Source organism: Leptinotarsa decemlineata, unplaced genomic scaffold, assembly GCF_025532065.1.
Source record: "Leptinotarsa decemlineata unplaced genomic scaffold, Ldec_3_MD MMD2_tig00000882_RagTag_RagTag, whole genome shotgun sequence".
NCBI lineage: Eukaryota > Metazoa > Arthropoda > Insecta > Coleoptera > Chrysomelidae > Leptinotarsa > Leptinotarsa decemlineata.
The window spans coordinates 16,312,909-16,327,460 of record NW_027412556.1 but is presented as its reverse complement, the minus strand read 5'-3'; the positions used below and the strand labels follow the sequence as shown (position 1 = coordinate 16,327,460).

The window sequence follows — 14,552 nt, the reverse complement described above, 5'->3', positions numbered from 1 at the left end:
ATTGGGGTGGACATTTCTGTTCATCCCCAGCCACCGCCTTAGATTGAGGTGAGCACTTCTGTCCAGTCTCGGGATTGGTTTTTGTTGTTTCTGTTGTTTCATGCATGTGTGTTCCCACCAGTAGCATGGAAAAAGTTGGTCACCTCTGACAGAGCCCCGCATTATCAGAGGTAGGCTGATTACAATGAGGTTTCGCCCAGTTACCCAAGGGGATCGTTCGTGACCGCATATCACCCTGCGGCCATTCAGATGTCGGCACGATTCCTTACATCTTAGCTTGGGTAGGCTGGTCCTCAGTGGCATGTTTTGCAAAGGCTTTTGGAGGGGTTTTAGTTTCCCTCACCCTACTTATTTCTGCCACTGACCTGGAGTCCGACGACCCTGCCCGTAAGGCCACATTGGCTTTCCGGACAGAGCCTCCAGTCCCCTGGCCGTTCCCCTATCCGCCACCTGGGAACGTGCGCGATAGGTAGCCCAACCCACGGGAGGTATTTGGAATTATTGAATTTATTAATTTTTTTGCAGAAGGTTGACTTTCAAACACTTCTAGAATTGAAGAGTTTTGGATTCATGATTGTTCGACTCAACGGACATGAACCACTGGACTATTTGAGAACTCCTAAACTATATCCATCCAACAAAAATAACAACCCAAACAAAGATAGATGCATGATCAAAGCATGATCCTCACGCGCACTTGCATCTATTGAGTAAAATAAACCAGCCTTCTTACGACACTGGCCGATCAGATTTAATTGCAATCGGCTGGCTGAATTCATGTTAGTGTCGAGTGGTCAGTTATGTTTTAACGCCTGTGATGAGTACATGTACGGTATCTGAAAGTTAAAAAATTTTAAATGTCAAGTAGGTACTGACACGGCTGAAGAAATTACTAATTTGTGTCCCTAGACTCCGTTTAAAAATTTCCTATATCCAGCCGCATATTATTAAAAATTAATAAAATTTCGTCGTCAAGCAGCCTTGTCTGGGAGATCACGTGCACTTTTTTTTGGAGCACTCCGTTGCTCAGATGGACATAGTATAATTTATCTGACACCAAACTCTTATCATTGTTATATTTAATATGCATATTCAAATTATATGATTAGTTTCAAACATCCTGTTTATGTCTTCATTTTTTTTAATCAAAACTCTTCCTAGGTTGATGCAAATAAGTTAATGTTTTGCTTGATAATTCTTCTCATCTCTTAGAAACAGTTTTTTCTTTATGACTTGATTTATGCAAGCCAGTTCTTTTATCATATGGTACACATTGCTATATTCTAAACCGTGACATATACAAGACGATTAAAAGAGAAAAAAAGTAACTATCTTGGGGAGCAGTACAATGGCCAAAAAAAATTCACAGGGACTTCCGCTCTTCTCAAGTTATACAAGGAAACTAAAAATGCCGTTTTTGTATTTTTACGAATATAATTATTATTTCAGAGAATATGAAAAATGGCAGAAGAAAGTTTTATTGTATTCAAAATATACTATAACGAAGTTACAAAATATTTTTGTTTGAACGTTTCGTGTCAACACGGCCACCATCAACTTTTTTATGAAACACAGACCTCCTCCTAGAATTACAAAAATGTATAAAGCGATAAAATCATGATTGAGTGGTATATCACACTTTATGTGACATGATGGGCGTAATGAATGATTTTTTTTATTTGAAGGTGGTTGAGAAAGTCTAATATGATATAAAATGATTTGAAATCCCTGAAAGAACCAATAAAATTCAAAATTAAAATGAATAAATGAAAATAACTGTTATATTAAGCATAAACCCTGAAATGAAATTACAATAAAATAAAAAAAATAAAAAATTGAAAATTTTACAGTTGAAAATAAATAAAAATCAAAATATATCAAGTCAAGTAACTTCACGATTGTTATTATCTACAATCGTCTTTGGGTAATAACTGGACTATTTCTCCGGGAGATGACTATTTATAGGTCATTCGAGTGCTTTCACATATCCCATCTTCCCTCTCACCGCTTCACCGGCTCAGCGGAAAATGAGTTAACCGTTTTCCGCTCAATTATGGGTTTCCATATGTTGCGTATTTTTACGCTAGCTTGGCTGAATGCGTTGTTGGACAACATATATGCGGCTTCTTTGAATTTTGTTCTGAACCAATGTTTCTTCCTGTATATGATCTCAGCTTGTTATGTTGATGAGTCCAAATATGCTCCGCTATTCCTGATTTGCTGGTTTCCCTCGCTGTGTGTGTTTCTTGTGCTCGGCAATGGGAACTTCCAAAGGCCTCTTAGTTTCACCGATATAGGATTTGCCGCACTCACAGGGTATCCGGTTAATGGCATTCTTGGAATCGCAGTCCGCGTTTGGTGACCTGGTTTTCATTAGGCTGCTACGGATAGTGTTTCCGGGTCTGAAGCAGGTTTTGATGTTGACCCCAATTCTTGTTATCCTTTCCGATAATCCTCTGATGTAGGGTCACTGGTTGTGACGGCTTCCCTTCCTTGCAAGGCTCTTGGTATCTTTTAGGCAAAATCTGTTCCATTATCACTTTGGAGTAACCATTCCGTTTGAAGATCATTTTTATGATGCCTAATTTCTTCTTGAGACCGTGTCCGAAAACACGGTCTACTAGAGTCTTGATGATTCCTCTTTTACTCGATTGACGGTGAAGTTCCTTGGCTTGAAATCTTTTAATTTTCAATTTTATTCAATTTTTCATTTGTATTTTATTTTATTGTTATTTCATTTCAGGGTTTCTGCCTAATATAATTGTTATTTTCAACTATTATTTCAATTTTCAATTTTATCGGTTCTTTCAGGGATTTCAAATCATTTTATATCATATGAGACAGCTGGTCGTGCTTTCATCTTCAAGTTATCTTCAAGACTCCACTCATCAAACTTGAAGATGAAATCACGACCAGCTATCGAAAGCGCTCGCATATAATTAAATAGGAGTTATAAAGCTTCAAATTTTTTTTGTAACTCATATTATTGAAATACTGAAAATAAAGGAAAATTAGTTGCATCATCCAAAATATATATATATATATATATATATATATATATATATATATATATATATATATATATATATATATATATATATATATATATATACACCAACGACAGGAAATAGAAGAAAAGTTAAAGAAAAAAATTATTTCTGATCTAAAACACATTATTTAGTGTTTTCGGGTTTGTTAGCTGTGGTTTGCAAGTTTTTGGGCCTGACGTTACGTCTACAACTGCGGAGGACTTCAACAATGGCAATGCGGCATATCGAAAACAACGAATATAATCTCCCACCGGCCGTGGGAGTTTACATACCATAACAATTCGACGTATTTCCGTGACCATTCAATGTATTTATATATTTCTATTACTTTTCTCATCAAGCTACATTTCACAAAATATTGAGATTCAGAGAGCTCTTCTGTTACGATTCAAGTATGCGTCCAGTTTTTCTAATAATTTCGCGGTTTACGATCAGATTTTGTGCATTTCTGACTCGCGCAAAACAACCTTATTCTTATTGGGTTGGCAACACTGGTTAAAGCATAACCTGAAAGAAACAAAATACGCAAAATACGCGTATTGTTTAAATTTTATAGAACTTCAGAAAAACAAAATAATACGTTTAAAATACATGGAGCCGCATAGTTGAATGTTTATTGTTCGCTGTTCAAGAAGACATTTTGGCGTTTCAGCGCTTATATCTCAGGAGCTATTGAAAGTTAAATCCAAAATTTTATAATAGGTTATTTAAATTTTATATTTTGACATGTTGATGAATTTAAAACCTGAAAAATATTTGATGCCACTTTTGTGAAATATTATGGATAGTAATATACTGATAAAGGAACAATGTGGCTCTGTTGGAAATATCATAGCCTATACCAGCAGTGGTATGTTCAAAAAAATTAAGAAATAAACATTTTTCATTTCGATTTTTCAACAGGAAGAAATGAAATTATTTGTATCAATCCAAAAAGAACCATTACTGCACCCATTCATTTTATTCTTCACTTTTTACGTGAAGTTTTACTGCCATATGGATACCCAGAAAGTGTAAGCGAAGATTATTTAGAATATCAACTATGGGATACAGCTCAAGCATTTTGTAGCACCATCACAGGTGCATTTACTACCAGAGCGGTATTGAAAGGTGTTGGAGTGGGCGATTCAGAAGCTACTGCATTATCTGCTGCTATTACATGGATAATGAAAGAGGGAACAGGGATGCTGGGAAGGATCATATTTGCATGGTGGAAAGGGTTTGTGAAATTCTATAAAGTTCAATTTACGTCTTCTTTTACTGGAAATTCAATGTCATTCAGCAAAATCCATTGAAATTGTTTAATAATTGAATAGAACTGGCCGATACTTGATGAAAAGTCATATCAAAAACTAATTAATACAGTTTATTGTATGATTTTCACCATAAAGGGTTTTACAAAAACCGCGATGTGTTTCACTATACAATAGCTTTCTCAAGCATAAACTTTATCCTTGAGAAAGCTATTATATAGTGAAACACGTGTTGCAGTTTTTGTAAAACCCTTCATAGCTAAAATCATACAATACACTGTATTAATTAGTTTGAAATTGTTTACTTCAGGAGATTTTAGTTGGTTAAAGTAACTCTGCTTTTAAACTGATTAAGAAAACTTGTACCTCAAAAGCAGATACTGTTTCTCAAGTATGATTGTTCTAATGTGGAAATTATTGTTAAGACCAGAAAGATTGTTTAACACTTTGAGCTCAGGTTTTTCTTCAGTCATTTGACATCATTCAAGATGGCACATTTGAATGTAATGATATTAGTTTTTGAAATATTCATTTTTGCTTAGAGACACAACCTTTTTTATACTCCTAATATCACCACTGATTTATTCAAATTAGGTTCAATCCTCTGATGAAGCCAATTACTGCTTGATGTACTTATTGTAAGAGAGAGATAAAGACAACAGTAATTTCCAAACCTGTCGTTTGTGAATATTTGAGTTCGATAAATTAGTCAACTGGTTTGGAATTCAAAAATGTTTGTTCGAGAAACATGATGGATATTGACTCGGGTGTTAATATATATCCAGACAAACAGTTTGTCTTATTTGGTTTTATTTTATTTTATGGCAAACATTTCAATAATATACAGTGTGACCCTATCAAAATGTAAGTACCCTCATAACACGTTTTTCAAACAATTGGAATTACTTCTTTTTATTAGGTAGACATTCGATAAGACTTCAAGGACATCAAAATTCTTGAAAGAGTCTTCGTTTTCAGGGGCAACTTTTATTATTTTTCAATGTCAAAAATCGAAAAAAATTATCGATTTTTTCAATCTGACCACATCATTGGTTTTTGTCAAAACTATGTTGAAACGTGTTCGTTATTAAAAAAAGTTTTGAGGAAATAAAACTTGATTATTATTTTGATATATTTTTCGAACTTCCTTCACTTATAACTCTCTTAATGACCAGCAGATTTTGATGAATGTTCTAAAATTAAATTGGTGGCAAATTTTTGCGAAATTATTTCTTTACAAAGATATGTAGAGTATACCTGTTGAAATTTCTCTATAAATAGATGTTATTGTAGTTATTTCCTTCATTTCCTTGAAAATTTCCCACATTTTTTGTTGAGTGATGAGGAACCGGGAAGCCAAAAAGTGTTTTCCCAAAATATTCTTCATTGTTAGAATTTACACCCCTAGGTCACATTAAATGTTCACATATTTCCACTCTTCTTTCATTTTATTCATATAAATTTTTGTACTACAAAAGCCATCCAAAACAAACGCTTTTCTCAATCACCAGAACTACAACAATCTTCTTTATACACGTTTCACCAAGTTTCAATTAAGTTGATGTCTTCAGGAGAAGTAAACTGTAACAGTCTACTTCATTACATTATTTTAACAGTACTGTAGCAGTTTACTTCATCTCATCAGTGTTGCTGTTTTGGTGGCTGAGAACAGCATCTGTTTTGGATTCATTGTACGCTAGAAGTTCCAGTTCTATCTTTTATTTTCAGAAGCGGTCTGGATTCAGACTGCAAAAAATGGAGACTATTTGCTGACATTCTTAATGATGTTGCAATGTCAATTGAACTTCTACTCCCGTTCATTGGTGCCTTTTCTATGCAAATTTTGTGTGTTACTTCTGTGATGAAATCAATTGTAAGTGATGAAGATGCATCATGTACATAATACGGCACCTATGGTTTATTTTTTTCAAGGTAGGCATTGCTGGTGGAGCAACTAGAGCTTCCATAACCAACCATCAGGCAATAAAAAATAATATGGCTGAGATATCTGCAAAAGACGGAACTCAAGAAACTGTGGTAAATTTAGTAGCAAGTATTGCTAGCATTTACTTGTTGAATATTTTCAATGGAACATTGTGAGTTTCATGCATTACTGAAGAAATCTTTTGATTTCAAATATTTTGTAGTTCGGAATGGATATTTATTTTTTCTCTCATGGCACTACACTTGCTCACCAACTACTGGGCTGTAAAATCATTAATATTTAGGAATTTAAATGATCAAAGACTAGCCATAGTCCTCAGAACATACCTTACAGTTGGTACTATTATGAATCCAAAGAAAACTAATGAAAAAGAAGTTGTGATTTTAGGATTTGGAAGAAAAGGTAAGTAAACTGTTTTGAGATGTTCAATAACTGAAAATTTGTATGACTAACATAGTCTCTCCAATCATTTTATCAAAAGATTTCATTCGAAAAAAAAGATATATCAGTATACAACCTTCAGCTTCTTTATAAAACATTTTTTATGGTACTTCACTGCACTAGGTGGCAGAAAATATAGGTTTCAATAGCATGTTTCAAGATAATTTGACTTATTTACTAGCTCTTCGAGACTTCTATATAAATATTTTACGAATTGTAATGGTGTTGAATCTTCAATTACAAATTTTCTTCAGAAAGTCAGCGAATGACCTTCTCACAAAAGGTTTTGAAACGGGAAAAATTATCTTGAAAGGCATTATATCAGAGAATGTAGGGAGAGAAGCAGTCGATATAGATCTTCCTGATTGTTACCGCATAATATAATATTAAGATGGACATACCCTATGAAATACAATTTTTTGGCAAAAATATGACTCGACCCTTTTGCCCAAACAACAAAAGTGTATAAAATCAGAACCTAAAAGCAAAGCCAATATTAGACAGCCATTATTCGACCTGTAGAAGTCTCATCAGTGGTTCTAGGCTGAATGCATTGCTGGACTCGGTTGTTCTTGAATGACAAGGCTGATAAAGTAATGGTTACGACATCTGGCCTTATGAAGCTGCCATATTCTGGATCGACAGAAAGCCCATTCCATGAGTATCTAAAATAAACCAGGCTCCCTAGGGCGGTCCATTGCAAAGCCAGGCTTCGACAGCAGGCAGAGGACTAATCTCATTCGGTGGATGTCTTATTTTTTTACATTTCCTATTCAGAACATTTGCATTTGTTGAAGCTGCAAAACGCAAGTTTTTGTTTTATTCTGTGAGTCTACAATTTAAACATTTGACTTAAATTCGAACGTTCATTAAAATCTAACTATGATCATAATTAATTATTCACTCCAGTAATAATGAATAATCAATAACAATAGTGTATTTCCTATTACTATAGTTAGCAAGGTTAAGATTTTTTCTCTTTTAACCACGAGAGCCAAGTTTCAACTGTTGCGAAACATTCATTAAACACTCATCCATAATCACGATTTTTATAGAGAAAAATCGGAGTGCATATACCTTTTTGAATTCGTTCAATACTTATCCAAACCATAAAATTTCATAAGATTTCTGAGGACTTGAGATGTTCATTTGAAAAACTTTCAGAAACATAAATTGAGATGGCATATATGTACCAGAACACTAGAACGGGTTTTGAAACCATAATTTCGTGTTGATTGATAGATTCAACTTCCATTATTTCAAAGAAAGTGAACAGATTTTAAATCTTGAAAAAAATAATTGAATAAAGTTAGAAATAATAAGTGTGAAATGTAAAATTATGCTAATTTCAACAGGAAAAAACCATTATTGACATGGAAATAATTGATGTTATGGTTTAGAAAAATGTGTTATTAAAGTAAAAGTTCAATGTAAATTATATTCAGAAAAATGAAAAAATTAAGTAAATAGTGAATGATGTAGGAAAGAAGAAGTAAGAGATTTCAATTGCTTTCAGGTGATGACTACCTTAAGGGTCTTCATCCCTGAAAAAAAAGGAGTCAGAAACGATTTTTCTTATTCTGATTGAGGAAAGATTGTATGAGTGTATAAAAGAAAAATAATAAAAAAAATATTTTTCGAATATTAGATGAATAAAAAGTATTTTCTCTCTCATTTTTGAGCATTTTTCTTCAATTCCACCATCAAAACTAACGAATATTTTGGTGTTATTCCATTTCGGTATTGAAGCCTATAATTTTCTCAGTTAAACGACTTTCTCATTTTTCTTTTTAATGTTTCCTTTATTTTGTTATTAATTTAATAAGAATGTGTTATTTATACGAATTTGATTTCCTTGCATTATGCCTTTCGAAATGGAAAATATCAAATTTCATCAAAGTCAACTAATAAAGTTTTGCTTCAGCCGTCGACTAGTGAAAACTAATTATTACTTTTGAATCTGGAGTCAGAATAGTAGATGAATTTCTTTTAAATGACACGCCCGTCAGGTTGCTCCTCCCACACGTCTGGTGAGGGAGAGAGAGAGTATCATAGAGCCATTGTAAAATATAGCACAGGGTCGGATTGGGAATAGGAAAAGATAAAAGTTATTCTGACCGAACGAAAGATTGAAATATTAAAATTTCTACAATAACCAGATAGTTTTCAACTTACCTATCTGTATGTTTGCGTGTGTACACGTTTGTATCAAATCTTGCAAGTCTAATATCTTCCGATTGGCTTGAAATTTTACAGGTATTCATTACTAGGGACAAAACTTCATGATATTTTCATATTAAGAAATACTAAGATGGAGGCTCAAGAATGTTGGACGGATTTCGTTATTTTTGATTTGATTACAATCAAAATTGGTAGCAAAAACATTGTTGGATTTCATTTATTTTCAACAGTTGCATAGACATCAGCGGAATTGAATTATTCACGATTGGTATTGACTTATATTGTCTAACCCTTTATATGGAATCAGACATATTATTCAAACTGTGGACCTTTCCTGCAAAATATTATATTAAAATAATTCAATTTTAAAAATATATCTGGCAGTATGAATTAATTTTGAGGAAAAATATGAGTAATTTACCCGGAGTATCATAAGTATCAACTGATTTTCTGTACACCCTGCTCATGTTTTCGAAAAAATTAATTTTGAACAGAACACGACTATGAATCACAAAATAACCCAGAGCCATCTTTATGCTGCTATTTTGAATTCTTGAAATTTGATGAAAAACTCATTATCTTCAACCTCAAAATACCAGTGCTATATATAATTTCACAATTAATAACAAAACTCGTTTGTCATCTCGAATTTCTGAATTCCAACAGAAAAATAACTATCTTCGAACCTTAAAGCCCGACCAGATATCACAAAACTAGTCCGCCCTCTTGAATTTCCGAAATTCAATAGAAAAAAATCACGCCTAGAGACTACAAAATACCAATTTTAAATCGAATCGGTCCCTAATCACAATACTCGTCAGACATCTTGAAGCCGCCATCTTGAATTCATTAACCCTGCGTAGGTCGCGTGTTGTTGTGGATCATAGGGGGTCGCGCGGTATCTCACAGATGTATGAACTTAAAAATGATATTCTATCGAACTACTGCCGTATTAATGAAAACAAAAACAAATATGAGGTACTTTTATTGAATTAGAAAAAGTCAACATAAATTAATAAATTCTTATATAAACATAAAAGCAAACCTTAACCTTATGATAAAATAAAAACATGATTTAAGGTAGAACACCATATACGTTTAACATAACATGTGATGAATAATGCTTGAATAGAAAAACATAACAAAAATCAGAAATAATCGTTTCAGTCAGAATTTGAACTTTGATTAGTGTCCTCATCGAAACATTTTTTTTTACTTTTTGAATAGCACGGTCTGCAGGTTTTTCTGATGTTATCTACTTTTTGTGGAGAATGCTTTTTTTCTGAAACAGGATTATACTTGTTGAGTGCCTGTTGTAGATGTGTTGGAAGACTTTTTATTTGCCCCCTACGTCCAAGATGTTCTGCAACTAAACTGTGAACTAGCATCTTTAGATATTCCCTCCTATTTGCAAAGGCATTTTTATTATCAGCAAAAACTATCATTCCGTTGATGGCTGCAATATTCATCATTCATCATCACAAAAAGGTCGAACAAATCTCGAATGGGAGCCAACTTGTCAATTTTTTTTCTTTCAACTCTTGTACGTTTATCGTCGAATCTACATCTGTACAAAAGTTTGAACCTTCTAAGAGACATAGTTGTTCTGAACAACTCAATACCCATGCCGTCTGTTGACCATAAATCTTCTAAAGACTGTCTGCCACTTCTCAAAATACCTGCTAGGTACAAGAGACCAAAGAAAGCTTTCATTTCAATTGAATCAGTCAATTTTATATCTCTTTCACGACTATAATTCGGTTGTATGGTCTGTATACTCAGATTAGTAGAATTCCCTATGAGATCTATCATTTCGTCAGAAAAAAAGCACTTCCAGGAATCGAGAACAGTTTTTATACCTTTGGCGGACCCAATTACTCCAGGTATTTTTGTAAGGATGTTATGCGGCATTCTTTTTTTGACTTTATTCGTGGGTACGTGTTTTCCCCATTTTGTATTGTCTTTTCCTAAATAGTATCCTGCATAGCAGTCTTCATTGAACTCAACTTCACTACCACTTTCAATGTCCGAATGAAGAATTTCAGTTTCAATTATATCATCTTCATCACAATCACTTTCGTCCAGAATTTCATTGTTTATGAGTTCTTCATTATCTTGAAACGCAAACTGTGTCAAATATTCAACATGATCAGGGTTTGTAAGATCAAATAATATCTTAGAATCCATATTTTCAGACGACAAATAGTGTCACACAAAAGGTCGCGCAGTATCTGTCAGATGTAAATACAACAAGAGATTAGGAATCAGCTGTTTACAAGTCACACTGCAGAGACCTACTAACGTTAGCCACATGAATGCATAGAAGAAACACAAATAGCAAGATATAGCAAGAAGCACAGTTTAAAATTCGGCGAATTACAGATATAATTTGAAAACACATGCGTCATACATCTGAGAGATCGAGCGCGACCTCCGCAGGGTTAATTTTAACTAAAGATTCATAATGTGCGACCCCGAAAACCCCATTGTACCAAATATTAATCGGATAACACAACTTGTCCGTCACCTTGAATTCATTAATTTTGACAATACATTTATACCCTACGAGCCCAAAAAAATCCACATACTAATTTCAAATCGATTCGAACCATAATCACATATCTCGTTCGATATCTTGGAACCGTCATCTTGATTTCGTTGAGTTTGACAAAAGATTCATAATCTCTGACCCCGAAAACTTCCTTATAGCAAGTCAAATCGGGCCCTAATCACAAATCTCGTCCGCATCTTGAATTTATCAATTTTGATAAAAGATTCATAATTATCAAATAATCTGCAATTTTCGTGCAAACTTTGAGATCAACACGAAAACGAACATGTTTTAATCTAAAATTTAATTTGGAAGAACGAACACGTCGGCGAATAAAGTTCGGCCCTGGAATGCCCCGGCCTGGTCAAGTTAGAATTAGGGAGGAGTTTGTATTTATTTCACCGGGCGAAATCGCACTGCCATCTGGCGGTATACGTTTTCGTAACTAAAGGCTAAAGACACTTAAGCTGCGCAAAAGAATTTTCATTTGGGGGGGAAGAGCTCTCTATTACATAGGAAGTTTATCGATTGGATAATTCTGCTGGAAAATGACTTTTGTTCAACAAAAGGATCTATTTTTCCTTACTTGATGATATCGTTCTTTCTGATTCTGGATTTTCATGACTTTTTTATTGATTTTTTAAATTCCTCATTTCACTTGACAGAATTTAATTTTTCATTTATTACCTAATGAATAAGTAAAGTCAAAAATATCTTTCATTTCCCAAAATGAAATTGGTATTTACCTAATTTGTGCATATTCCACTGAGTATGAAACAAAACTTGTATCCCACTGATTTTCAATTAGTTATTTAAGACTTCTAAATCTATAGACTGAGCTTGAGATGTGGAGGCTGCCTGGCAGTCTCTATTAGTGCCGTAATCATGATGCTTCAGTTATTTTACAGTGTTTTGTTGGAACATTTTATGTAAATATGGCGGCAAATACACCTTACCAGGATGTCAATACTTCCTATTATTCATGTTCTTAGTTTTCCAGTCACACCTTATTCGACATGGCAATGCTGAAATTTGGCGAATTCCTACTGTTCATTGGAATAAGAAGCGCGAATAGTCCCGTGACGTCACAGGCCTATAATTTTGGAATTTCAATAATTAATATCTAGACTATTTTGAGCACTCTGTCCGTTACCATGTCGCCTTTGATATTGTCTACCTCAGTCGTAAATGAAATGTCAGGCATAAACCTACAGACCACGGCTAACAAACCCGAAAAATAGCTTTGATACAGATATCTGCGGCCGTGAAAGTTTACATTATTGCAATGACCACTTGATTCTTCAGATAATAAAGATTCTTTCTGCTAGAATTCTACTAAATATGCTATTTATAATGCACCTTATACTATCTTCAAGTCCAGTGCTTTGCAGTTCTACACAGCTGTCTTGAATTTAGTTGTTTGTCACTAGTGTTTTTCATTGTGTCTGCTGTTCAATTTCAATCAAGAAGAACCTTCTGAAGTCTTTGTGCTTCGAGTAATTCAGAGATTTTCTCTCAAAATTACTTCATTGTAATTTTGTGAGGTGTGTTTATGGTAACGACTGTCTTCCACAACAGGTGTAATCGTTTCAAAGCACCATTCTAATATCAGATTGATGCAACTTTTATGGAACCACACAAAAAATTTTTGATTCATAATATTCTAATAACGGCTGACTTAAATAAATATTTGTTTTCAGTAAGCGACTTCTGTGGTTTCAAGATAGTAATGGGAATGTCACTGAAAAAAGTACTACATACTATGGCGGCGGCCGAATTTCTACAGACCTTGGCACTTTACAAAACAAAGAACTATTTCCTAATTGTCGATATTTCTAATGGGACAATTTATATATCCTTTGAAAAGGGAGAATATCCTGAGTCAGTGATCGCTGCTTATTTTCATGCAGTAGTTTTAGGAATTGCAACCTGTATATATAATGGAATGGATTTGGTAACGAAGCCTCTTGAAGATTATTTTATTACCTATAAGATATCATTTTCAGGACATATATTCTAAAAGGCAACTTCATCACCGTACCCCGATAACTAGATTGTACACCTTCATGAAATCATTTGACAAATCTAGTACATACCAAAATATACCTTATGAACACTTGGTAGACTTTGAGGAATTCCTGAAAAAAGAATATTCCATGTTTCATACTGCCTTACAGCTGAATGGTGAGAGAAATATTTTCAATTTGAAAACATTTCATTATTGTTATGTATTTTTATTCAGATTGGGTTTTGACGTCGCATACTTTGAATGTGGGCGAGTGGAGAACAGAATGGAAATCGTATGACAAGAAATTAAACTGAAGTACAAAACATTTCCAAAAACTTTTGTAACTTTCCTAATAAAATACTGTGAGTATTCAAGTTATGCTGTTGTTTATGTTCGAAATCATGTTGTGGTAGTTTATGTGGCACATTCAACTAATGTAATAAGATATTTAGTTCATGAAATTATATCCATAGGTGACGCAATAAGTGACAGCTCAGAGTTCAATGATAATAATAATAATATTTCATTTTCCATTCGACAATTAAAAATTGTATTGGATTCGTCAATACAGGTGAGTAAAATAAAACTGAACACACAAATAACTTGAGACTAAACAGTTACATCAGAAAAACAAAGAAAGGAATGAGCAGATAACATGTTAAGTTTGTGAGTATTCCTTTACAGAATAGAAATACTTTGTCACTAGAAATAGTCCGGTCAAATTAGACCAAAAAATAAAGAGTTAAGCTACCTAAATTCCCAACCAGCTGAAAATCAGTAAGATTGTTTGAAATATGATTAAAAATAAAATTTGAAAGTTTCCCATGTATGGAAAAAAATTATTCAAGGTCAAAGGTCAAAAAATAGTATTTCGCGATTTTCAGCAAAACGGTAAGTTTTATAATAAAAATACTACGGACAAAAATTGTAGACCATAAAATTATCTACAAAAAATGTATAAATACTTTTTCCTACGTGACACCGTTCTTGAGATATAACGATTCAAAAGTTGTAATCGTCATAATATGCATGAGTACGCCACGTATGTACATCTCTATAATTGTAATATATGTTAAAATATTTTTCTATCGGTTAATGTAACTCACATTTATAAAATATATCT

General features: G+C 33.5%; 1 protein-coding gene across 1 annotated transcript; it reads left to right on the top strand.

Moving 5' to 3' along the window:
* The first annotated feature begins 3,540 nt into the window (after positions 1 to 3,540).
* Positions 3,541 to 13,807, top strand: LOC111508504 (RUS family member 1). Its single transcript, XM_023164026.2, has 8 exons — positions 3,541 to 3,900; positions 3,954 to 4,269; positions 6,032 to 6,176; positions 6,236 to 6,399; positions 6,451 to 6,650; positions 13,122 to 13,375; positions 13,428 to 13,605; positions 13,664 to 13,807. The coding sequence occupies exons 1-8, from the start codon at positions 3,831 to 3,833 to the stop codon at positions 13,741 to 13,743; spliced, it is 1,407 nt and encodes a 468-aa protein (XP_023019794.2). The 5' UTR covers positions 3,541 to 3,830; the 3' UTR covers positions 13,744 to 13,807.
* The last annotated feature ends 745 nt before the right edge of the window (positions 13,808 to 14,552 follow it).

What these genes read in the sequence shown, in the direction of transcription:
- LOC111508504 (XM_023164026.2), top strand. Translation starts at nt 3,831, where the DNA reads ATGGATAGTAATATACTGATAAAGGAACAATGTGGCTCTGTTGGAAAT. An exon ending in AATATTTTCAATGGAACATT is followed by an intron (nt 6,400 to 6,450) that starts GTGAGTTTCATG and finishes AATATTTTGTAG; the next exon opens with TTCGGAATGGATATTTATTT. An exon ending in TACTGCCTTACAGCTGAATG is followed by an intron (nt 13,606 to 13,663) that starts GTGAGAGAAATA and finishes ATTTTTATTCAG; the next exon opens with ATTGGGTTTTGACGTCGCAT.